General features: G+C 32.3%; 1 protein-coding gene and 1 pseudogene across 1 annotated transcript; one reads left to right on the forward strand and one right to left on the reverse strand.

Moving 5' to 3' along the window:
- Window positions 1-7,587: 7,587 nt before the first annotated feature.
- On the forward strand, window positions 7,588-8,670 carry LOC111794694 (21 kDa protein pseudogene; annotated as a pseudogene).
- An 8,461-nt stretch (window positions 8,671-17,131) lies between these two features.
- Window positions 17,132-26,522, reverse strand: LOC111802614 (phosphoglucomutase, cytoplasmic). Its single transcript, XM_023687048.2, has 18 exons — window positions 26,260-26,522; window positions 25,297-25,378; window positions 24,496-24,551; window positions 22,196-22,309; window positions 22,036-22,098; window positions 21,467-21,586; window positions 21,299-21,399; window positions 20,720-20,779; window positions 20,510-20,609; window positions 20,254-20,411; window positions 20,069-20,164; window positions 19,046-19,109; window positions 18,865-18,946; window positions 18,575-18,750; window positions 18,399-18,475; window positions 17,719-17,851; window positions 17,490-17,606; window positions 17,132-17,408 (listed from the first exon to the last, which is right to left on the reverse strand). The coding sequence occupies exons 1-18, from the start codon at window positions 26,479-26,481 to the stop codon at window positions 17,337-17,339; spliced, it is 1,893 nt and encodes a 630-aa protein (XP_023542816.2). The 5' UTR covers window positions 26,482-26,522; the 3' UTR covers window positions 17,132-17,336.
- Window positions 26,523-27,742: the final 1,220 nt, after the last annotated feature.

A 27,742-nucleotide genomic window follows, 5' to 3' on the forward strand; every position in this document is an offset into this window, starting at 1 on the left:
TGTTTAGCAAATTAAGACTTTAGGGTATATATATATACACTTTTATATTGTTAGGTTATAAATTCTACTACATATTTATAACTTACTTTATAGTCAATGTTTTGACATGTATTTTATTTCTCTATATTCTTTATTATTGTATATACTCTTTATTATTGTATATACTTAAAGTAATCCATACAAACTTTTAACAAATATTTTTTCTTGTATTTTCGCTCTCTTGTTCTTTGTCTTCATCTAAATTGAGTGTGTGATTTATTGTATGATCCTAAAAACTGATATCAAAGATATGCGAGATTCACCACGATCTATGAAGATAGAAAACTAAAAAGTTGGAATCGAGAAGTTTGATGAATCTAATTTCGGTTTCTGAAAGATGCAAATTGAAGACTATTTGTACCAGAAAAATCATCATGAACCCTTGTCTAAGGTGAAGTTGGATACCATGACCATGGAACAGCGGAACTCGAGGATCAACAGCTCAATGATTGATCCAGTTGACACTGTCCATAAACATGGTGTTCAACATTATCAAGGCGATTATAACATCATATTTGTTGAAAGCAATGTGAAGATGCGCGAAAAATCGTTAGCTATGAATAAGGTATGTTTGATGCGGAGATTGTTCAATCTACAAATGTTTGAAGATGGATCTAGCGCGAATCATATAAATGAATTCAATATGATTGTAAGTCAACTGATTGCGGTGAAAACTAATTTCGAAAATGAAATTAAAGCATTGATTTTGATATTTTTACCCGAGTCTTGGGATACTTTTGTTTTTGAGATCAACCATTTCCAGGATTTGAGAATTTGAGAAATTGAAGTTTGATGAAGTTCGAGATATTGTTCTCAGTGAAAGTAATTGCAAACGATAACTTTGGGATTCATATGGCAGTACTCTTAATCTTGACAGAAGGAGAAGAAGTAACTCAAATGGTCCAAACAAACACGGTCAGTCAAAATCAAAAAAACCGAAAAAATGTCCAAACAAACCAAATGTAACATATTGGAATTGTGGAGAAGTTGGACAATTTCGAACAGATTGTACAAAACCAAAAAAGAAGTAGAATCACAAATCCAGAGATGATAACGATTCTATAAATTTCATAGAAGATAGTAGGGATGTTCTAATTCTTAGTGTGGCTAGCCCAATTAAACCCTCAATTTGTGATTCAGGTGCATATTTTCATTTCTCTCCCAACAAGGTGTATAAACATGGTTGTTGTTGCTTAGAGTGTTTCTAGTTAAAGTCTATGGCACAATAGACTTAGACATATGAGTACTAAATGAATGAAAATATTGGTTGTGAAAGTAGTTTTAAAAGGCTTGAAATCTGTTGATATGAGTGTTTTTCTCGAGATATGTTATGGGCAAACATAAACGAGTTAGCTTCACAAAAGTTGTCAGAGAACCGAACAAAGAATGGTTTAAAATGATCTATACAGAAGTTTGGGGACTATCTACAGTTTCATCACTTGGTGGGTCCAAGTTCTACATCACATTCATTTATGATTTACAAGTGGAGGATTCAACCGAGTGGGAGCAAGTCATGAATGCTGAGGTGAGTTAGATGTCTAGGTTTTAGAATTGTGTTGCCCTTTTATTTACTAAGGCTGAGTATGTAGCAATAGCTAAACTGGACAAAAGATGCTATGGATGACGGACTATTTAGAAGAACTAGGCAAGAAGTAACGTGAGAAGATTCTTTATATAGCTAGTTAGGGTGTCATACAATTAGTGAAGAACATAGTATATCATTAAAAAACAAAGCACATTAGAAGACAACATCATTCGGTCACAGATTAGCAGAAGAAAGTGACATGTATTTGGAGACGATAGATGTCGTAAAGAATCCAAAATGTTGACAAAATGTGTTGTGGTAGCGAAATTAAAATTCTTAATTCATTGTATCAATTAGATGGGTGAATTGTTAGGTTATTCATAACTTTGGTGGTGACTATACATAATACAACTATATATAATAAATTACATAAATAGTGAATTATTATAAATAATAAACAATTATTTATAATAAATATGTTAAGATAGTTGACCGTTCATTATAAGTCAAATATCTAGATATTTGCCTTAGGTTACCATATTTGTCATTTTATTAAAGGCGAATATATTGTATTCATTTATTGTTCTTTCCTTTTATCGCTATTTCCATATTATTTATAATTTACCATATTTCTGTATTCTGTAAATGATTATAAATAAGAGAACTCTCACCACCATTTAGGTGTGGTGGATTCAGCAAACATTTACAGAAATAGTTAGGTTAGCCATTTACCTTCTGGCACCTATTTTATTCAAATTAAAAAAATAAAAAAAATAAAAAAAAAGCTAGAGAAGAAATCAATTTTATTAGGCAAACTGTACGTAATTAAATAGATAATAATACGGGTCATTTCGTGCCGAAAGGCCTGAACATATATGGGCCAGGCCCAATAAAATGCATCCAGAATAGACTTAAATTTTAATTAAATGAGAAACACAATTCAATTCAATTAATTTGCAAGTAATTTTCTTTAATTATTTATAATTACCATTTTCATTATTTTAATTCTATTTTCGTATTTAAAAATTCTTAGTAATTCTTTTTTATTTTAGTTTCAACCGTTGGTTGAGTATAAGTACGATTAAGTCCTCCAAATAGGTGATAATAATATTTATAGGCTTACTTTTCAAAAACCAAATCAGATGAGCGTAAGGAATTAGATAGAACGCTCCCTCATAAGTATAGGAATGTATTCAATAAAACCGCTACAATATAATTGTTGTCTAGTTAACCATTGGATGTAGAATCGAAAATATGCATGTACTCGAACAATTTCTTCTAGATATCAAACAAAGTAAAATTAAGAGCTACATATGGTGCGGATTTCTTCCAATAATTCTCATCAAACACCAACTCTCTTTTACCTCCCTTTTGATTGGATGAAGCATACAAACGAACCCGACTAACTTTTCATAATTAACAACTAATTACTTTTCGAATACAAGAATTTAAAATAAAATTAAAAAAAAAAATGGTGAATTTCAAGAGCTAAATAAAGTTAAAAGAACCCAAATCTGCAATATTTTGACCAAGTTTGAGAGTATTGATTGCAAGAACATGGAGAGCATTAGTGATTGAATCAAATGGCATATGGTTTGTTGTTTGAAATTGTTTCTCCAAAGAAAAAGAAAGTCAAAATGTGGATTATTGCAATTTCTTTTTCCCTTATTCACGGAGTTGAGATGGGGTGCTGCCTCTTTATTCAGACCATCATGTGTTTACGTTACCATTTTTCCATGCATTCTCATTATTCTTATTATTATTATTATTATTATCATACCTCATTAACCTTCTTCTTTGATGTTTTCCTAAAATAATTATAATTCCATGTCTTCTTTTCTTACCCAACAAATATTTATATCATAACAAAAAAAAAAAAAAAAAAAAAAAAAAAAAAAAAAGTGAAAATCCCTTTAATTAAGGAGGGAAATAGATTTGTAATTATCCGAAACTATTGGAAAATCTAATTAATATGTTTACATTTTTTTGATGAAGGAAGGTAAGAAATATATATATATTTTTTATTAAATTAAAAATGGTTCACGTATCATGGACCAAAAAAGCTGAGAAAAAAATTATAAATTCAATGTTCCTTAATTAACTTGAGGAACAAGAGAGAAGCTGAAACAAATTGATTGGAAAAGCTTTTAGAAAGTAAAGTAAAGGATGGGATGTAACGTTACTTAATCTTTGTGTTTAGTTGTTATCCAATCTTTAATCTTAATTTGAGACAATTACGGCGCCATGTTTGTCCATGAACCATGGAATTATAATGCATCTCCATTGCTTTATCTACTCCATTTCTCTTCCTTTTTCTCATAAGATAGTCAATTTGAGCCTCCAAGCAATCTTTGGCTTTGTATCCAAGAATAAAATGTTCCATTTTGTAGAGTTTAGTCTAGATTCATAGAGATTTCAAATATAAAAGTATATATTTGAAGTGGGATAATGTTCATATCATTAAAAAAGTTACCATTTTTATTTTTTTTAAATAACATATTTATATTATTATAATTAAAGAATCAAGATAAACCCAACACAAAGGCTGCTTCATGTATAATTTTTGTTTACATCATTATTCTTATCCTATATTTAAAAACAAAAAAAAGTTGGATGCACTATTTTTTTTTTTTTTATATAAAAAGAAATTTACGTACATTACACTAATATTCCATTCATTTAGTTCTATATATTAAATTATTTTCCACGTATGTTACTCAAAACACGTTATGGTATGAAAGCTCGTGGTGTAGCTTTAGTTTCATGTTTAACTCATGTAGCTTTGGTTTCACATTTAGTTTCAAGGAAGCGACTCTACTGCATTGATCATTTGCGTCTCAACCCATCTCAACTCATCTCCCTTGCACGGTTTGTTTGCGATCATCGTTATCGTTACAACTTAATTCTATGATCCATTCATTGTTGATTTCCATCCTCATCTAAATGTAGCGCTCTACTTCGACAAAGTCAAATTCACTACTATCTACAATTGTCAACCACCGTTGTTGGCAATCACTATTGATAGATACCATTGCCAACTATTATCGATTGTTGTGTGACCACTGAATTTCTTTGTTGTTTGTCGTCACCTCCCCACCAAAGACTACTTCGCCAACCACCACAACTGATCAAAGTGTTTTATACGATTAGTTATTAGTAGTTATCCTTATAGCAATTTTATATTTATAGAAGCATTTGGAATATAGAGTTAAAATCATTTTTTTGCAAAAATATAAGAAAATATATTGGTATTTTAATTTTAAACTTTTTTTTTTTTTTTTTTTTTTTTTTTTTGGTGAGGGAATGCATTAAATAGGTGGGACCCAACACGTGCGAAAAGGTAGCACGCTTCACAGCGTGGACAATTAACGGAAATTAATAAACACAGAGTGTCAACGAAGGACCACTTCTCCGCCGCTCGATTTGATTACTTTCATGAAAGACTCAACTTCAGTGGAGCGGCGGCGCATGATTAATAATAAATATTCAATCACAGCCGTCCATCATCTTACCGACGAACTCGCGTGGCCACGCTGGAGCCGCACATTTAAAAGACTGCGATAAATGATAATGGGGTGTCCCGGCCTCGCTCTTTAGTCCCCAACCTAACATTTATTTTAATTCTACCCCTCCTATTCTTTAATATTACTATACGACCCACACACAGCCCATACCATTTTCAAAAAATAAAAAACAGAAAAAATTTATTTAATTTACTTTCTAAATAATCTTTATCTACATTTTATAAGAATTTTATAAAATTATAACAACTTGTTCAAACTATTCAAAATTTATGGATTAAATTAAGAAGATGTATTACTTATAATTCAAATATAATAATTGAATTAATTAAAGCTTTTAATTTTTATAATTATATCAATTTAGACCATTAATTAGAATTTTGTTCAAAAGAAGTTAATACATATTTTTCATATGTGAATAATTTTTATTTTAAAAGATTTGAAAATGATAAAATCAAATAAATAATTACAATTTTTTTATTAATATAAATGATTTTTATCTTCTCTTGATACTCTTATTTAGATGATAATAAGCTAATTTGAAACTAAATTTAATGATATAAATCGATTAAAAAAAAACATAAATAAATTATCTTGTTTTGAAACTTAGAATGATTTTGTCGTTATGCATGTGAGAGCAGACATGGCAACGAAGAAGAGGGCTTCTTCTTCTGTCTTCCCTCTCGATATTATTTTATATTTATATTTACATTAAATATCCGCCTCATTAATACAAAAAATATATATATATAAATTTATCACCTCAATTATATTTCTTTCCATTCATATTTGTCCTCTAATATCTATATTATTAAAACTTTTAATTTATCCACGTAAATAGATTAAAATATCTCTATTTTTTCAAAAAAATTACAAAATTTCCACTTTTATTTGTGATGTGCTATCTTCAGAAAAGAAAAAAAAAATCTCATTTATTGATTCTTTTTTTCCAAAAAGCATACTTTTTATTTTAATTTGAACCATACCCATTTAAGATAATAATTTATACAATTTTTCTAATAGAAAAAGTCTATTTTGCAATCTAAATGGTCTCTTTTTGTACTTCAAATGTCTCAAATAAGGTGCATGGTTGCACGTTTAAATGGTAAGGTCTTGTGAATCTATACTACAATTTCTAATGAGTATAATAAGAGATCAAAACGAGATCATTACAAAAAAACGATAGTCGTCAACCTTATCTCTAAAGAAAAATTATCTAAAAAAAATTATATTGATATTTAATAAGGTATTTTTTTTTTCTTTCTAAAAACTGAAATATTTGAAAATCATTTTTTTAAAATCATTTTGGAAAGCTATTTGACAACCAATTCTTATCCCTTTTTTTTTTTTTTTTATTCAAAACAAAAAGAAAATCTGGAAAAATTGATTTTTGTTTTTCTTATGTATTATTAAAAAACGACATCATTACAAAAAACGATAGTTTTTTTTTTTTTTTAAGGATAATTATTAGAAATATAATCATTTGTGTCCTATTATTTAATAAATGATTTAAAGCCAAAAACGAAGAACATTTATAATAATTTATTTGAGTCAAATGGCGTTATTATACAAAAGACTAATAATTTTGCAGAAATTAAAAAAAAAAAAAAAAACAAGACCCGAACCAAAAGACATAAATGAAGGTTTCTAGGAACACAAGAGACAAAGCTAAAAAAAAGGACATTATTTTTTGTGTCATTCATACTTTTCGTACAATAAAAAATAAAAAAGAATGGTGATAATCTCCGATGACTCACTAAATATATTCCTTCCTCCATTAACAGAAATTAGTTTATTTTATTTTAGTTTCTAAATTTTTAAAAATATTAAATTAAAAAAAAAAAATTCAATAATATTCCCAGCTTAGAATGGTAGGCAACGCAACCGACGGAAATGCTGAAAATTATTGGGAGTGAGCCCTATCTTCGTTAATTTAGTATTTATGGGTTTACAAGTGAGAAATATTGTCTCCATTGCATGAGGCCTCTTGGGGAAGCCCAAAGCAAACCCATGAGAATTTATGCTCAAAAGTGGACAATATCATGTCATTGTGGGGAGTCCTGATTCATAACGGAAATTTCAAGTCTGGATTTGGGCAACGAAAAAAAGAGAGAGAGTTGTTGACTATAATAGGGGCAAATATATTGATTTTAGGTTAGTAACTTTTTTTCCTTTTTACTTTATAAAGTATATTAATGGCTAATCACATGCACACCATTAATTATTTAAGCATAATGACAAATACTACCTATAAATGATATATATATTTTTTTATAACATAGTCTCATGTTTACATTTAACTAAGATGTCAGATGCATAATAAATTCATTTACAAGAAACCAAAAAAACTTAGATTCATATCATAATAAATAATTCAAATGTGGCTTTCTATATAATTCTGGACGGATGAAGGGATGAATGGCAGTTTAGTAATAACATCCAAATATGATGGATAAATTGGTAATTTCTGTTGTACTTGGATGCCTACTTAAGGCCCTCCCGTGAACCGAGTTCTGGCACGAAAATCGCTAATTCTGATTCTGTTGTGAGCGATTTGATCAAATATTTTTTAATTCTAAACAAACGCAATGAAACCTCAATCGTCTCTTATCCTCTCTCTCCTATTCGCAGCCACTCTCTGTCTCCTACGCCAGGTTCCGGCCGTCGCTGCTGCTGATGCTGGGACCTCCGTCAACGCCACTGCCAATAGTACCGAGTTTATCCGTAGTAGCTGTGTCATTACTCTCTATCCCGACGTCTGCTACGCTTCTCTCTCTCGCTACGCTAACGACATTCAGCAGGATCCAGCCTCGCTCACTCGCATCGCCATTACCATCAGCCTTGCCAACTCCCGTAGAATGGCTTCTTATGTATCCAACCTGTCTCACGTCGGCGACTACGGCGCCGACCACAGAGCCGCCTCCGCGCTTCACGATTGCTTCACGAACTTCGACGACGCCGTCGACGAGATTCGCGGCTCGCTCAACCAGATGCGCCAGATCAACGACGTCGATGTGCCGTCGTTCAGGTTTCAAATGAGCAACGTGCAGACGTGGATGAGCGCTGCGCTTACGGATCAGGAAACATGTACGGACGGATTCGAAGATGTGGCCGATGGACCGATGAAAGCGGACGTATGCGCAAAGGCGGAGAAGGTGAAGAAGCACACCAGCAATGCCCTAGCGCTAGTGAATAGCTTCGTCCAGAAAAGGATTCCGTGATATTCAATCGGTAGGTTCCTGAATTGTTCCGAGTATAGTTGGATTGGATGAGAATCTGAAATCTCTGAAAATTATATCAATAGTTTGGTTCTGTATTTAAGTAATAGTGTGTGAAAGAGAGAGATGTAAATTTTTTAGTGCAGAGAGAAACTGAAATTTTCTTTTGCTTTTTGGTTTTTGTTTTGATTTTGCTCTTTCTTTTTCTGCAAGTTTTAGTGGTGGTTGTGTGCCTGTTGTACTGCTCTCCTCTGCTCTGCTCTGCTTTGCTGGTTCCTTCTTTCATAGTTCCAGAATGAAAGAAAGAGAAGGAAGCAATTCGCATTTTGTATTATATGTTAATAGTTTAATGCTTCTTCTTCTTCCATCTTCATCTTCCTTTCGCTGTACTGTTCTCTGTTCATAATTCTCTCAATTTCGTTCTCATTCATTCAATATGGATCTTGTATTTGGTTCTAACTAATTCTGCACATAATTTCTTGCAACTAATTAATTCCAAATTCTTAGAAGGCTTTATTTGGAGAGCATACTTTTTGGGCTTTTTTGATTTTGCTTTTTCAGTTTGTTAGATGAACGACTCTTCACACTGGATACTTCACACTGGATACAGTCCACTTTAAGCATAAGCTCTCATCACTCTTGACTTCTTTTTCTTCCTGAGTTCTTTATTTGATGATTCTATTGACATGACTAAATTTAGGTGGTATTTTCACTTTGAGCATAAGTTCTCATGACTCTTGACTTTTTTTTCTTTCTGAGTCTTTCATTTGATGATTTTATTGACAGGACTAAGTTTAGGTGGTATGATATAGTCGATTTTGAGCATAAGCTCTCATGCTCTCAGACTTCTTTTCGTTGGTTCTTTGTTCGACATTTGAGATGACTAAGTTTAGGGCATGACTCTTGACTTCTTTTTCTTTGGAATTCTTTGTTAGATATTTGAACATTCTATTGACATGACTAAGTTTAGGTTATTCATCCCGTTCTTAATTTCGCACCAAATAAATTAAATGATGTTATTCTCTTAAATTTAAAATGAAAATTTTTAATTCTATATTATGTAAATGTCTTTTATGTCAACAATTCATAATATATTTAAAATTTGTTAATCAATATATTACCTGTAAAATTAAAATTTAGGTTTAATAAACTTTCAATTTTGAATCTACTTTTGAAAATTATTAAAGATAAAATTAAGACTCTTCTTTTTAAATTAATTTTTTTAACAACTCAATAATTTGATTAAGGTCCTGTTTTAAGGGAATATTAAAATTGCAGGTCTATTGTGTTCGCCACAATTTACATTTAGCTATTTATTTTTTTTACATTTAGCTATTTATTTTTATTTTTTTAATTTCTTCATATTTATAAACGAAAAATTAAAGCTATTTTTTTTAGGGTTTTACTAAAAATCTCTTCTTATCCCCTCTTCATAATTCTCCAAAATATTTGATTTTTCATTTTAACACCTGTATCCGCACTTTAATAATCAACAAATATCTAGTTTTATAGAGTTCTTCATCCATTACATAAATCGTCACCATTTTTATAAATTAAACACAAATGTTGGAGGAAGCACGGAGAATTTGGAACCGAATTAGCATTTTTATCTTCTATTTTTATATTTGTGAGAATATAATAAGTTCTCAAACTATTTCTAAAAATTGAGGGGTAACATTTCTATCTTAATTAGTTATTCTTTTACATATATATATATATATATATATATATATATATATATATATATATATATATATATATATAGAGATCAAGCTAAATAAATATGAAGATTATTTTGGAAAATAAAACCTCAGTGATTTTTAGTTTGATTTATAATAAGAATCATTTTAAAATAAATTAAATAATATTATTTTATTAATAGAAATAATTGTAGATGCTGTTTTGAAAATTGTAATTGTACTTACTGTTTTATGTGTTTATATTAGGGTATTGTTTTATTTTCAAGTATAAGAATTTGAACAAAATTGTAACCAATCAAATTAAGAATTTGAACAAACGGCTCACACCCTCCCTCCCGCGGGTTTTCGGCTGTTTCGGCTCGGCCTCTTAGTTTTCGACCTGATTTCCACCGTTTCGACCCTTTCAGACCGATTTTCGTCCCCAATTACGGTAATTGAGGTCATTTTAGAGACATATTTCACGTTTATTAATTATTTTTTAATTTAATTGTTAATACTAACGGAATGTGACGAACAGTGTGATAGAAAACAAACCTTGACAACGTTTGAAGCAGCTCTCAAGGAACGAGAACATAGGTTTAGCTAATTAGGGAGTACTTCGACTAAAACCAACCAAGTGAGTGGCTTTACTATAAGATAGACTAGAAATTATATGATTTACGGTTGTTTACGAGCATGATGATGTATGAGTATGATGTTTGAGCAGTGATGCATGTTATATGTATGAGATTTATATTTTGATGCATGATGTACATGTTATGTTGATGTACTTGATGGCTTAACGAATTATAAACAATCTATTTTAAATAATAAAAAAAAGTGTTTAGCTATTGGTAAAGTTGTAAACTTTAACCTTCTCAAATATTTAATACTCGTCGTCGTATAAATTCATTATAACTTTATTCGCACAAAAATATATCATTATTTGAAAAAGATTTCCAATGAAAACCTTTTAGCATCAAATCCAATAATTATAATAACAAAGTCTATATATTTAAAAATCAAAGTTAAAAGAATAAAGATAAAGCATGAGACACACAACCCTAACCCTAACAATCTAATGACATTAAAATATAAGATTTTGTTTAATAATTATTTAAATTGGGTCGGATAATAACTTAATTTTTATTATTTAAAAATTATACTTGTGTGAGTGTATTTTTTTTTTTCTTGAAATTATTTTTATTAATCAAATATCATATAATTTTTTTTTTCTTTTTTCGTCTTTTTAATTTTGTTTTGATGATTTTTGTATCATTTTTATTTTTGTCACTACATTATGCCTTTTCCCATTCCTTTCAATCATAATGTCTCCTTTTATGATTGAAGAAATCACATCATTATTTATTAAGTTATTATCTTTATTTATATATAAATAAATATAATTGCTAAGGTCTTATCATGTTCTTAAAAAAGTACCCTTTATCTTTGAGCTTAAATGGGAAGTATATTTTTTCTTTTTAAATCTTAAATCATTGGCCAATTTATTTTTTTTTTTCTTTCTAAATTAATGTTTATATAATTTTTTTCTTGTATTTTATTCCACCAAAGTTAAATTTTGTCATTTTCATCTAATAATCATGTGATATATTAACTACATCTTATGATCAATCAGAAACAACTTTTATGGTACTTAAATGTAATTTTGATGGCTAATGTGTGTTGAGTGGAAATAATATATTCTCTAATATTTAGTGTGTTGAATTTATGTAAGTCGGAAGCACACGTGATCCAAGTGGAATAGGATAAAATGGTTCCCTATTCGAAAATTCTATTGTCAATGTTTTTGTTTTGTCTAATGCATGTGTAGGAAGACCCACTGTTATTTAGAGGTTAGTTATCCAAAACATTATAGTTTATGGTTGATTATCTCACTCATCAAACTTAGATGCAATTCAAGTGTTGCATCTCATCTCATCATCTTGGTTTCTAAAAATACGGCTTTTGTATCATTATGTCATCCAAGTTTTAGGATGTCATCGGCTATCATAGTTTGCTCGGACATGTTTATTGAGAACTGAACCATGTGCTGATTATATCATCAGCGCATCTCAAACATCCATCTTTTTGAGTTCTATTGAGGCATAAACCATCCCGTATCTATGATAAGTCATTTACGAATTTCGTACTTGATAACGAGTACATATACCAACTTCTAACACATGAGTGGGGGTGCAATGTTGGCGTACTCGTGTCATCCAACACTATGCTTAAAAAAACTATTTTAAAGGAAAACACCCAAAACACTCATCTTGCAATGCTCACTCACATCGTGACACACATAAGTGTTACATGATATGTCATTTAGGCCACATGGCCCAAGAGTGGTGGAGAGTTGACGCATGCTTCTCCAATAGTATATTCTAAGGCATATTTGGTATGACAATAGTAGACATGATTTTGACATACGGCCTTGTTGAGTGTTCGACGAGTGTTCGATCTACACAAAATTTGACAAGTATTCATATTTCATATAAACGGACTTAAATCTAGAACTGCATGCCTAAACGTCTACTAAAATCCCAACTTTCAAGGTTAAGGCTCAGCGGCCCTACCCGACCTTTATCAAGCCTATCTTTTACACTCTTGTCTACTTGTTGCCTCTATCTTCTTTATGCCTCGTCTAGGCTTCAATGCACACTTTATATAGTGTGTTAAATTATACACTGTCCTTTTCGGGTAGCATCATGATACTTGTCTTGTCTCAGCCCTCATGTAACTAGTTGGGCGTCACTTCCATGTCTACTTGTCTTGCCACACATGGGATTGCAACTTACTACTTTCCTAGTATGGTTGTGACATTATTCCTACTTAAACGAGTCATCAATCTTACTAACTTTCTCAAGAGCACAATCACACGTGACACCAAGCTAAATAAGTTATCTCAAGTTAATATAGACTAGTCTCCACCTAGCTCAAACTTGTATGTGACATGTGGACAACATTTCTGTAGCGTCATAACACCGAAATAATTTATAATTAATTAATTATTTGTCTTAGTTTCTCTAGTAACTATATGAATTTTTCTTATTATTATTATTATGATTCGTCTTAAATGATGTCACAAGTCATTCAATTCATTGAGACCTCTTTTATTAAACTTTATCTTAGTTTCTAATTTTTTTAAAAAACTATTTTAATCCCTTGCAATTAAAGGTATTTAAGATTAATCATGATTGTTAACCCTTTAATAAAGAAGTACCATGATTAATTTTCTCATTATCCGACATCTATAATTTCAAATGTTCTGAATTTTCTTACCATTAATATTCTACTCTAACTTTAAAACCTTTTTCTTTTCTCTCTTTTTCTTTTTTCTTACTATTTAATTCACTTAATTAATTTTCTTTTGGGTTCAAAATCACTTCAGTGCATATACTTTTATTTAGTATTAACGGGTATATAACAATTTAATCGATGTATTTTAAATTTTATAATAATTTAATCCATGTTTTTAAAACCTCCATTAATTTGATGTTGACTTTTAAGATTTAACGGTTTAGACTTTATAGCTTATAAGTATATTGGTTCATAATTTGGTTCATAATTAGTTCATTATTTACGTATGTAAAAAATTTCATTCAATCTTAACAATAATTTTTACGATATAGACTAAATGGTTACCAACTTTATAATTTAATAAAAATTAAAATGTTATAAAATTGAAAATTTTTATTTCAAACTTTTTTTTTTTTTTTAAAGAATTTAACAGGAAAAATTATAAGTGAAAACTAGAATAATCCTAATGAAGTGATAATTAATTTTTTGAAAATGGGAATTTCAAATCTTTATATTTAAAAATAATTCTTTTGATTGGCGTGAGAAAAGAAATCAGATGTTGGGGTTTCATTAGCTGCTGCTGATCTGTTGGACCCGTGACACTTGTCAGTTTCCCTTCCACAAATCTCAGCCATCCATTTAAATTCTATTTATTATTTAACCCTAAAAAACAATAAATAAATAAAACTCTAAACTGCATGGAAATTTTATTTTTTAATAAAACATTTAAAATGATTGTATGTTTATTTATTAAGGAAATTGATTATTGGTGTATTATATAATTAAAGAAATTAGATCAAGTTAACAACTTCTTGGATTTAGCTCTCGAATTGACTATTAAAAAAGAGGTGAGGTGATGGTTCTCTTTCAATGATATGCATCTCGAACCTGACCTCCAACCGACATGAAAATTGGCTCAGCATTCGGAGTGCCCCTCCCTACTCGCAACAGGGTCTCACAATTTCATTGCCACGTGTATATATATATACACACCTATTTAGAAAAGAGGATAAGAAAGTAAGGTGTGAAACTCAAAGTTTGCATGTGAATTTGAAAGGAACGTAGAAGAAGGTTTCCCCATTGTTTCCAGACATTTTGAAAATGACTTTAAAAATAAATAAAATAAAATAACAAAATAATTTAAAAAAGAGGCTAAATTCCAAGCCTTACACTTCACAGTAGGTCCCTTTGGAGGCTTCACGGGCCGCTCAAGTACAATACACACCCCATTCACCATAAATAAACAAACCACAATAACAAAAAAATAAAAGCCTAATTTAATCTTTTTTTTTAAAAAAAAAAAAAAAAAAACTCCAATTATTTTCTTTCATGTTTAAATTTAAATCTTTGTTAAGGTCGGACTTGTGTGTACCTACTATTGTAGCTTAGTTGTCGTCGAGCATTTTTAATCCTTGTCTATCTTCAACGCTACATTTTAAATTATCGTGCTTTAAATTTGGTATCGAAGTTGAAAGTTGGTAGGTTGAATAAAATATATATGAGAATCAAAATTAAAATTTAATAAGAGGACTTGAATTAATTTTGTTGAAGAGCTATCCTCCAAAGATGTGGCGAAACCTAGATGGTTTTTGTAAATGAGTGGCTGGAATTTCTTCACTTTTTTTTTTTTTTTTTTTTTTTTTTGAAATTATTAAAGAAGGAAAATGTTTAATTAATTAATAAAAAAAGAATATGGGAAAAGAATTTGAAGGAGATGTGAGAATGGAAACCACATGCAAAATCCAACCATTGAATAAGACACGTCATTTTCTCTCCACGGGACTTTTTTTTTAATTACAGGGTGGGACCACATGGTTGCTTATTTTTGGCTTTTTATAATTTCTTATAAATTATAACTATAATCTTCCATAAAATGGAACTTTTTAGGTACTTGGAGACCTAATACCGATAATGGAAAAGGACGTGAAACGTGGATTCAAGCGTTCAATGATATATAGAGTAGAGATTCGAATCTATGACATTTTATTAGTTAAGGATATATCGCTTTCATTAAGTTAAAGGACATTTTCAATACTAATGAAGTTTCACGTCTAATCTTCCTAAGCTCAAATAAAGATTTTCATATTATGATCATATTATACCGTTGTTCTAAGCTTATGTGTCACAAGACCTAACTTAATGGTCACATCTATATGATCTAACTTTTTTGAGCTCATCACAATCATTGGATTCACATGATTTCAATCCATGATTAGGTTTATATCATCCAGCCTCTCTTAAATACCTTTAAATCACTGGTACTATGTGATCTAACTCATTTGTACATATCGCAACATCGAATTCATGAGGGTTTCAAATAATGTACCTCAACATTATACATGTTGTTTTTATTATGTTTCCCTTCCTCGACCATTCTAACAATAGCTGTAGTGGGCTCATGGTTTGGCATCGTTGGGCTCTTCGCCCAAACTTCATCGTCAGCCCACTCCCACGAGAGATAGTATGGACTACCTTTCTCATTGTTGATGTCTTCCCACTTCCTCCTCCGACTCATTCGATCTTGAGAAGCACTTGAAGATTCATTCTAATCAAAGTCGTATTGCTCTCCATCACTTAGCCTCTTATAACATTTGACATTGATCAACGAAGTGACGAACTCTTCGTATAGGCTTGCTCGACGCAGCTTCTTTCTCAAGCCTTTCCACCACATAAACTCTAATTTATCATTAGATTCAAAGGGCAAATCAGATGCAATTGGAAAAGCAAATTGAGGCTCAATGTCCGATGATGCATGTCAATCAACGATTATTATAAGTCTAATCATTCAAAATCTTAAATTATCAATATTAATATTTGAGTTAATAATTGATTATGTAAATTCAAGAATATTAGTAATTAAACATAATATAAAAATTGATTAGGATATCATGAATTACATGTTAGATTGAGTTAAGCTATTTTTTGAGATCTAACATAGTTACTCAAGTTGTCAATTTCAAGATAATGTATCCAACTCCAATTTATATATGTTATATATATATATATATATTACTTTCATGAAGTTAAGTTGAATGAGTTTAAAAAATAAATAAATAAAAATATCCTAGGGACATTGACCAAACTCTTCACATATATAAGGAATGCATGGTAAATAAGCCTATCAAGAATTGTTCTATCAATATACAAAGTAACAAAAACATATGTTTTCAATATACAACTTTGGAATAATAAGTTCGAAAATAACACTACTTTAATTTTAATGTTAAAACCAACAACTTCCAAAATCTAAATCATCTTTACCAATAACCATTTGACAATCGATCGCTTCACATTGCTAAATGCCTCACTAGCTAATTGTCAAATATGTCGAGATGGATTTCAAGATTTTCGATTTTGTTTTAATCATTTGAATTTCTTTTTTTCCATTTCAAATTTTGACTTCACTTTTTGAAAATGGTCAGCCACTCCCTTACCATCGCCAAGGCAACTTCCTCCACCATCGGTGGCTGGCGGTTGCTTGCAAGCTCACTTTCCTAGTGGTATTTTAGTGGTGTAGGAACCTTCTCCACGACACGACAGGAAGGGCGGCGGATATGGTGGTGGCCCAAGGTGGGAGTATCGATTATTTAGGACGATATCGGAGGCAGTGGAGGTGAGGAAGTGTAGCGGAAGGTTTGTTATATACGTAAAAGGTGGGGTTTACAGAGGGAATGGTGTGATTAAGAAGACGATGAAGAATGTTTTGACGTACAGAGATGGGATTGGTTCGACGAGTCATAGCCATGAAGAACGTCCAAAATGGATCAACCAGCTTCCAATCAGCCACTTTTGGTTTGTAAGTCTTTACGTTCATAGCCATGAAGAACGGAAGGTTTGTAAGTATATATATTCTATAACAACTTGGCTAAACCTTTCATAAGAAAGAAGCATCAAGATTATTAGTAAAACCAATCCAAGATCTGTGCAGGCTAAAGTTTTTCCGCAAAACAAACACTCTGGAAGCACTTGCAGGGAAAGTTTGATAGATCTTGCGCCATCGCAACACCAATTATTTCTTCAAAATCATGGGGGTATAACTCTTACTGCAACCCATTTATGTAATGACGGTAGGAGCAGATCGGCCGGTGAATTCTTGCATTTTTGAGAGCTTAAGAGCAACTTCCACCTGAAACAAGAAGATAACCCAGTCAATACAAATCAAAAAGAATTTTTACCGTTTCTTTATTAAATTGCGGAGAGATCTAACCAGAGGAGCAAGAGCTTCCTGAGAATCTCTCCCCGTTTTTGATGGATCCTTCTCATATTGCTCAATGTAGAGCCGAATTGTTGCACCTTCAGAGCCAGTTCCAGACAGGCGGAACACCTGCAACCATGTCGAGAAGGTTTAGAATATATAAATCGTCATGCTTACTAAAACGTGCTCTCACAAATATCAAATAGGGACCTGGAAAGGAAGCTCCGAAAATTTAACTTACCAGTCGTGAACCATCCTCAAACAAATATCGAATGCCCTGGTGCTTTGAAATGGAACCATCAACAGGATCTTTATACTCAAATTCATCACCATGAACAACCTTTGACACATCTGAACGGATTCCCTTGACAATCCTGCATCGAGTGCGAGTTTTTATTTATCAAAGAGGGGACATAATTAAACCAAAAGATAGTACAGGGAAAAATAAGTGTTCACAACTCTTCACCAACAAAACAAGATAAGATATATAAACAAGATTTTCAAATTTAATCAAATAACAAACTGAAGCTATTAACAATTGAATTTATTAAACATTAAGATTCAGATAATGTAGCTCAGTTTCAACGAACAAAACTGTTTCTAAATGGTAGAACACTCATTCTCTATGTGGAACTCACCCTCGGAGTGTTACACTTCATCCTAAACAAAGATCGTTATAAATACTCCCTCACAAGAGTCTAAAGCTCACTACCAGGGGCTTCCCTTATAAATGAAAAACAAAATCCCTAAAGATTTTCCATTTTGTACTACTGCATTCCAAAGAAACAGTATCTGGGTAGTATCACTTAAACTACAAGTCTAGATCAGAATCCTATTGCAGCGATATCACTGAGTGCCAACTGCACATAAGCTAGATAACTAGTTCACTTTGAAGAGGAAGAATAAACACGAAAGGCATACCCATTAACTTCATCAAGTGAAGATTGCAGCTTCACCAAATTTGCCATCAGTTCCTTTGCTGCTCCAGCATCAACATTCTAAGAACATAAATAACAAAATACCATTCAAAAGATATGTCTAGTCCAGGTGCTTATAACATTTGCATCTTAAAAAATCGAAATAACCAAAACTAATACCTCGTAATCATATCTAGTATAATAATGACGACCGTAAGTGGACCAATGTTGGCGAACTATGTCTTCAACTGTCACAAGCTTTCCACCATCAAGGTTGCCCTTGTTTTTAAAAGCGAGAATAGATAACCAAGCTAAAACTGCCCAAATTCCATCTTTCTCACGAATATGGTCAGATCCTGTTGAAGAAATTAGTAAAAAAAAAAAAAAAAAAAAAAAAATCAGTTTAATACGGAACCTGTGAACTCTGGAACGACCAGAAATTCAAATAAACTAAAAAGCTCGTGGCTGACCAGTTCCAAAACTTTCTTCCCCACAGACGGAGCACATTCCTGCATCCATTAAATTACCAAAAAATTTCCAGCCAGTGGGCACCTGGAGAACGTATATAGTAATAACAAATATTGCTCGTTAGTACACAGGATGCAAACAACCTGCGAAGTTTAAGATAAAAGATCCAAGTGTGGAATTGACCTCAAAAAACTTCAAGTTCAAGTTTTTGGCAACCACATCTAGTGCAGCAGAGGTTGGCATGCTCCTAGAAATATTATGGTTAGAACACCAAATAAGTTCAATGATTTTTCTAAAAGAAATTAAAATATTCAAGTGATGCTAAAGAATAAAGGAAGTTCCCTGGTAAATATGCGTAAAATTAGATTTTCATCTCCAAAAGTTGTTGAGTTCTTCTTAAATAAACTTAAAACAGATGACTCATTCACCATAACACTTTTCCATTATCATATTATTTAAATCAACCCGACTAAACACCTACCCAGTAACCCAAAAAACTACCATGCCTAATTATCAAAACCATATTTTTATACAAGATTAGATGCTAATGGTTTAGTTTTTTATTCATTAGTTCATTTAACAACAACAAACCTTGGACTGGAATTACTTCGAATTTTAACCAACTTTGCAAATTGAACTGTGGATTGAATACTAGCCCGGAAGTAATGCAATTTTATACAGACCAAAGGGTCACATCTTAGCAATGTAAGTCATGGCATAACCATCTCAAAGATTGGAGGTCCTCATGCAACAAGTATGATAATATAGTATACAATTTCCAGGAAAGATAAACTGGCTTTCAAGTGTAATCAATAAACCAAGGTCCGCTGAAAATAATTTTGTACAATTATGCTTGCTTTCTCTTTTTTTCTGTTTTTTTTTTTTTTTTTTTTTTTTTTTGGCATGTTCTTAACATTTCTTCAAACTCACTTGAATTCTTAGCTATATTTCTTTTTTTAAAAAAATTAAAACTACTTTTGTTTTAGTTTTTCAAAACCTGACCATGATTTTGGGATGTTTTTTAACCATTTTCAAATTTTGGCTTAGATTGAAAATGGTCTCGCGAAATAGATTGCAAAACAAGGTAGAAGCTTACAGAATGCAACATAAAGGGATCTCGCCAAAGATGGGGCATGGAAACAAAGGCAGAATAGTAGCTAAGGAGACTTGGGAGTGTAATAAAAGTTGAGCAACAGAAAGTAGCACCTGGCGACACCCTTCAAACCAGCAGAGAAGTACGGAATAGCTTCAACAGCATTCGCAGCAATAATGGCAACAGAGTCTGAAGGAGTGACAAAAAATCTGAAAAAGTACAATAAAAATATAAAGAATAATTGAAAAGAAAATGTTATTACTTATCGGAATAAATTAATTAGGCAATGCGACACTACCTTTTACCAAGGACCATATTGCGATCTGCATCACCATCAGCAGCAGCACCAAATTCTGGAGGTTCTTGTCCAGAGCTTGATTTACCCAATCCCATACGAGCAACCAATTCCTTGGCATAAGTCAAATTGGGGTCAGGATGACCTCCTCCAAAGTCCTCCTGTTATATAGGTCAAAAATAATATAGAAAAGAAAAAAATGAGATTTAAGTAATGATCACTTGCGGAAAGCCAAAATACATTCCAAAGAGAAAATGACCTTTGGTACGCAGTTCAATAATGAGCTTTCTTGTGCACCAAGCTCTTCCACAAAAATACGTTTTGCATAAGCTCCAGCGACACCATGTAGAGCATCATAACTTCAAAACGTATGAGTTGATCTTAGTATTTAAGACCACAACATTAGAGATTACACATATAAGGAGGCTACTGTTCCTCTGAGAAGGGTCCTCTGTGGGGCTCTACATACCAGAATGAGAACTTGGGGGAGGATAGAAGCTTGCGGATAGATTCAAAATCAAATATTGACCTGTTAAATTGAGAAATCCAGCGTTAAGAGAAATGAAACAAATTGAACGCAAAAGACTATCACAGAGATTCAACAATAGAAGCTTACAAATGCAATAATCAAACATCCAAACAAGAACTACCACAGAAAGGTCAACACCATGAGACACTTTCTGAAGTATACCTTCTAGACCGGATGAGGTTGTTGACCTCTTTACTCCTTACATAAGAAAGTTTCAAGTGGAAAAACATTTAAAAAACCATCTAGTTGTGAGAAAAGTCCATATTTTGAAGAAGAAAAATAAACACACACTATCTCAGATTGACAAGCTAAAAAATGATACTAATTGACTAATGAGTGTAGGTTCAATATTATTTTGAACTGAAGGTACCTGTAACAGTAAAGTAATCACAAACGCCTTCATCAAGAAGTAAAGGAAGACACACAACAACAAAAGAAAAAAAATGGAGGGAGAAATAGCAATAAATAATGATATGACATGTAATCATGAAGATAATAATATTAAGCAACAAAGCTTACTTCATCAGCTTCACATAGTCACTGGCTGAATCAAAAACCTCAACATCAAATTGTCCTTCAGGTCCGCAAAAGTTAGAAACACCTATTGCAGAAATGTCCACCTAAGACAGGCAACAAGAATTGAGTTTGGAGTATATAGAAGTTTTAATATGAGGAGTGGGAAAGTACGTTGGGTAGATCTTCAGCAATTAAGTACTCCTTTATTGACTTTGTGTTTTCGTAGATCTTATCAGTAATTCCCTCCGGAGCAGGGCCACCATTTTCCATGTTGTATTTAATGCCGAAATCCTGCAAAGGTTTTTTACTCAAAATAAATACAGTATAACAAATAATAAGGTATTTAGATAATAATAACAATTCTATGTCATCTAGATATTCCAATAGATCTTTTAGTGCATGCTAACTCTTCATGTACTTTTCAGAGTTACCGCATGCACTTAGGCAGGCAAGTACAGAAGGCATAGGAATGCAATTCTTTAGTTCTTAAATCCTTCTGAAGGAGTGCACAGCTTACGATGACCAAAAAGAATACAACCAACTCCTGGGCAATTTTTTTTATTAAGCTTCCTATCTAATATATGAGAAAGGCCATTCATTTACAGGTATTGCTACCTTTTCCCCCTTTAAGAAACAAAAGTATTAAAAAATTGCAAGATAGCACCCGATATATATTCACTTGATTTAGGAACGTTACTCAGAATGGAGAAAAGATAAAGTAGCAAATAGATGATAACGACCTCATGGGGACCTCCTGGATTGTGACTTGCAGTCAAAATAAATGCTCCTGATGCTCTGGATCCCTGGTACGAAAGGCTACTTTTATGATTATCATTACTAAAAAATATTATCATCATGATGCAGGAATTGTAGATTATGTATAAAAGTAAATTCACTCACATCAACCCCGACTCTTTCACGTATAACAGCAGACACAGCAGGAGTTGATAGCAAGCCATTTTGACCAACCCAAATACGGCGTACCCCATTTGCTGCAGCCATCTTGATTATAATCTGTCATTAAAACATGAGAATATAAAACGTGAGTTCCATGACATCAATTAGGTAACACATGAAATGTAAAGTGGAAAAACTAAAAAAAGTTTTGAACATGATTTTAAAAATAGACTTCCATTAACAAAATGTAAAAAAAAAAAAAAAAAAAAAAAAAGATAATGGTTTCACATGGGCAGTCGAGAGTTTACTTCAACATAAAATGGAAGTCCATTAGCAATACTCCCTACCATGCCATTTAGGTGTCAAAAATTTAAATGAGGAAGAATAAATTGTTCTCGCCCATTTCTCTCTTTACTAATATTGCAAAATGGGATTTCCTTGATAGGATAAGAATCATTCATATTTTCGCGATAACCTGAATACCTGTGCTTCTTTTTTCGGCATAATGATATCAATCATCGATTCAAAAGGGAAAAGAATACAACTTGTTGACTCAGAAGTCAGAACAGTATAGTGCATATGAGTGCAAGTGCAGACAAACTAAAAGGAATAGTAAGATCGTATCTTCCAAAATAAATAAAACCAAAAAATAAGAATTGAAGCCTTAGAATATAGATTGTATAATTAAAAGGGCAAAAGGTTGTTACTTAACTAAATAAGACAAATTCATAACATTACAGCTCACTCACCAATAAGCAAATTGTCTTAAAACCCAATCCATATAGTTCCTCCTGCAAAGCAAAACCTTCTAGCCAAAGAACTTAATCTTCTTCGGAATTTCAATTTCCCACAATGTGAGGAAAGAGGGACAACCCAAGGATTGCTTAAAATACAGAAAAGAGTTATAGGAGAACCTCTTCGATGGGTTAGGAGTCCAAATATGGCAATCCCTACTGCCAAGGGCAAACACAAACCCACCAAGAAAAGAAAGAAGCTCCACAATCTCCGTCATTGCCCATCCAACGAGGAACATTGGAATCCCAAGGGAAGAACACGAATGAGAAACAATGGATGCAGCTTTTTAAAAGAAAAATGATAAAAGGCGGGGAAATCTAGAACAAAGAAGAGTATCGCCAACCAGGTGCCTTCCCAAAAATAAGTATGGACCAATTACCAGTAGACATTAAACAAACTAGGAAAATAAGGTAATCCTAGAAGAGGCCACTTTCCAAGGGTTCTAAAAGTTTCATTCAAAGCCTCAAACCCTTACTCAAGGCTCATTTAAAATAGTGAAGAAACACCATAGCCACTTAGCCAAGAGAACTTTGTTCCAACACCTCAAGTTACCCACTCAGAAACCTCATCCCAGCTCACCAAATGAGACCCTCGCCCCTCATCTTCATATCTAACAAGATGTAATTAACTTGACAATTGTGTTCAATAAAGTTACCATCAACAGAAAGAACTTTTAATAGATAAAATGTAATTATTTTTAAAATAAAAATAGATATAATTGTAAATATTGTCATAAGATGGGTAGGAATCATCCCAAGTGTTCTAATCGTGGGCAACTTCAATTTTCTATTAACTTTTTCCTTTCCTCTCTACCTTTGTTATGGACCGCATTCAAAGGCATTCTTCTCTCTTGTTAAGGCCATAATAGTGCATCCATCGCAAGGAGATATTGGAGGGCATGGGTCAAATCCTTTGGAGATGCAAGTTCACTAGCTTGATTTGTGACTCCTTTTGGGAAACGTGAGTATGGTTAGCAATAGAGATTGTCAGCTTACGCTGGAGGAAATCTTATTCCACCCACCCTTTCATGATAAGTGTAAGGTAGTGTTCTTTGGCAAATTATTTGTTTTTCAATTTTGTGGAATCTTTGGCTAGAAAGGAATGAGAAACTTTTCAAGGGGTTTAGGAAGATCGAAGGATAAGGTGTGGGCCTTACCCAGATTTAACGTCTCTGCAATTGTGTCTGAAGATTTTTGTAACTATTCTCTATTATTTTGGATTTGAGGCCTTTTTTTTTATCACCATAGGTCTTTAGTTATGGTCGGGCCCTTTTTTTGTTGGGCGTTGTTTTTGCATGTCATTTATATTCTTTCATTTATTCTGGATGAAAACTCTGATTCTAGAATTATTATTATAATAATAAATAAATAAATAATAAAGAAGATAGTTATAGTAAATACAATATCGGAGAGTTATTTCATTTTTCATTGATTTCACTTGAATTTCCCTTCAAATCCATTCCTGAACAGAACACTGCAATCACTATGAAAATAGACTTATCATATTACCTGAATAGCATCCTTTGAATAATAGCGTCCATCTCCAGATACAACAAGTGTAGCACCTATATCCATAAATAAAAGTTTATAACAAAATGAAAGTGCATAAAAGTAATGCTCCAGTAGAAAACGGAAGATAGGTAGTTAAGAGTAGAGGTTAAGTGAAGGAACTAATGAGAAGGCCAACAAACGAACTATAGTTAGATATTGAATTCCGTATCTGGACAGAAGAACAGAAGTTGAGTTGAGACCCGGGCATAATGAATAAGTCAAGAGGGAGGAGTCAAAGGGCTCTATGCAGAAAGAAAATGTGAGTATAATGACTGGAAGTAGGTAAATAGAATGTTGGCACCTAATTTGTTTGTCAAGCACGGCACAAGCACCACCATCAATGCTAAACAGGTAAAGATTAGGAGTTCGTAATGATGAAATTGATCGAACACATCATAAACAAATTAGTAAATAAAGAAAAGAGGTAGGTCTGAGAAATTTTGGTCATCAACAGACAGTAAAGAATTTTTTTTTTTTTTTTTTTTTCTTATCTAAAGGATGTATTCCCATAATTGTTTATCTTCAATTATTAAGGTTGTAAACCAAAAAGTGGTGAGCATACTTACTTTCCAGTATCCACACAATACTTATGGTAGGGGAAGTTTGTTTTGGTTCTAGGATTGTGTAAGATAAATATATGCAGTCACTAGAGCATCTTATTGCACCTCTTTCTAAAAGTTATTCGGGTGATTGATCCCATCATAAAAAGCAATCCGTTCTACATATAGGGAAGTTAAATTTTAAATGAAAGAACACTACCTCTGACTTTTTCAGCAGTTAGGGCGTTAAATGTTGACTGAACAAAATTCTCCAAGTAGTTCGGTTGAATGAATACTTTTACCTGGTGGAAAAGGTCCAGTCACATAATATCAAATTAAAATGTGCAGAAAACAGTGTAATATCGTATTGTGTATAGACCAAGTGGCATCCGGAGTAATTATACTGTCAAATTGGCGGATGAAAACAGATAAAAGCTTATTCCCTTTGTCAAATTTTCTTTTTTCTCATTAAATAGGAATTATCACGCAGCATGGCCGATGATTGAGATGCAAAAATACTTTTCAACGATGATCTACTTTAGCTACCATAACCATTCTAAGCCAGTTAATTAAGGCACCAGATCTAGCGCAGTTTTCCAATATGGTCGAACTCAGAACATCCGACAATGTTGAATAGAAGTACAAAACTTAAACAATAGATAATGGATTCAAAGAAATAGGAAAACGGAAACGATATAAAATAAGAGAGGTCGATTTCTTTGATTGGAGAGAAGAACACAAACCAACACGTGATGTATCCTATAAAAACATGGAGCGAAATAGCTAAGAAAATCAAGAAGATGCAACGCACATGCATCACTCAAAAAACACAACATGAGAGCACCAAATTAATAAAGCTCAAAGACGCAAGCAGAGAAATCATGAACAGTGAGTAAATTATTTAAAAGCACAATAGAAAACCATAGCCAATCAATCAGTAAAGAACTCAGAATCCTTCTCCTACACATCAACAGGAGATATCGTCGAATGAAAATCACAATAGATGAGTAGGAATTACGAAGCAGCTGGATCCAAACAGAACAAAACAATGCAAATAAAAAATCCGAAAAATCAAAACAAGAAAGTGCAATCAATCGAACTAGAGGCAGTATCCCGATGGCGATGGGGAAATCATAGACGAAAATGCGAGGAAAGGAAGGCAAAATGAATGAAGAGAAACAACCTTCTTGCGGAGGCCAGAAGTACCGGGCTTCTGGCCATCGATAGGGGCGGTGTGCTTCGTGGTGACATTGAAGCGAACCATGTCTGGATGAATTGGTGCAGCAGAGAAGAGAAAGTAATTTGATGAAACCAGAGAGAAGATGGGAAATGGGGTTGCTTTGCTTGATTCTGCGGTTTTGTTTTGGCGAAACAGGTGGAGAAACTTCGAGTTCCAACGCCACATCCAAGGAATATGCTACCCCATCTATTCGTTACAGATGAAAATAACGGATCCAACTTTTTTGGTTTTTTTCATGCGATTCTATTTTGTTTCTCATATTTATGATTTTATGAAAAAAAAAAAAAAAAACAATCTCTATCTATCACCATTGAGTTTGACCTCTTACAATACCTTCAAATTTAAGTGTGCTTTAGTTAGAGCAATTCTATGTTTAGTAGTCTTCTAATAATTTTTTCAATAAGTATGTGAGTGAAGACAAAACATGCTGAAAAAACTCAAGTTGGTTCGTGGAAATAGTTTTCATATCACAAGAGTGCAGAGGAATGTCCAGACCATCAAATGTCGAATCCTAATTTTGGGCATGGGGCGTTATGTAAGGAGTCTCCATGTCGTTTATTCCTAGTGGGAACTACAATGACCTTGTGATCTAATTCTTTCTTATACTCACAATGTGTACATGCACAAACAAATGTTGTATAACAATGTTAACAAATTTTATTATTGGTGTCATAGGTAGATTAAATGTGTTTGTTGGAATTGGACCCAAAGGCAAAACTCAAATGGGTTGGGCCCAAAGCCAACTAAGCTCAACCCTACACAATGTCAACAAAAGATCCAAAGAACACATTTAAGGAAGAAGAAAGTCAAAAGATTCTTTCAAACTCTTAACTAATCTTCTTTCAAGATCAGAAAGACTTCAAAACTTTGAAGATCAAAAAGTATTGATGATCAAAATCTCCTTTAAACACTTGAATTATTTAAGAGGTCGATCACAATCAGTCAATCAATTATGACGAATTTAATAAGTATCCACATATATTAATTAGAAATCAATCAAACTCCAATTAGAAATTAAAAATGGGTGAAATTTCATGGAATAAAATTGAACTAAAAAATAATAGTTTTGAAAGGAAAAAAACCATAATAACAACGCGACAGACTTTTTGTGGATACTAGGCATTAATAGAAAGTGTATTGCAAAATGGTAAAAATTAAAAATTAAAAAATTAAAAAATTAAAAAGAAAGAGGAAATAAATTTAAAAAAAAAAAAAGCCAAAAATTGAAAAACAGGAATTGGGTGAAAATCTGAGGCGTGCAGCCCAAAAGTAATTTTGCTGACACTCAACAGGACAGCATTACCTGTAAAGTTTTTTGCTTTCTTCTATAGTTTTTAACCAAAAATCTAACCATTTATCATTCTTTCTTTACCATTTAATTTTTTTTTTTTTATATATATATTTGGGTTGGATGCCACGTCATCAA

The sequence above is a fragment of the Cucurbita pepo genome, chromosome 1, assembly GCF_057944985.1.
Source record: "Cucurbita pepo subsp. pepo isolate OVF chromosome 1, ASM5794498v1, whole genome shotgun sequence".
In the NCBI taxonomy this organism is placed as follows: Eukaryota; Viridiplantae; Streptophyta; class Magnoliopsida; order Cucurbitales; family Cucurbitaceae; genus Cucurbita; species Cucurbita pepo.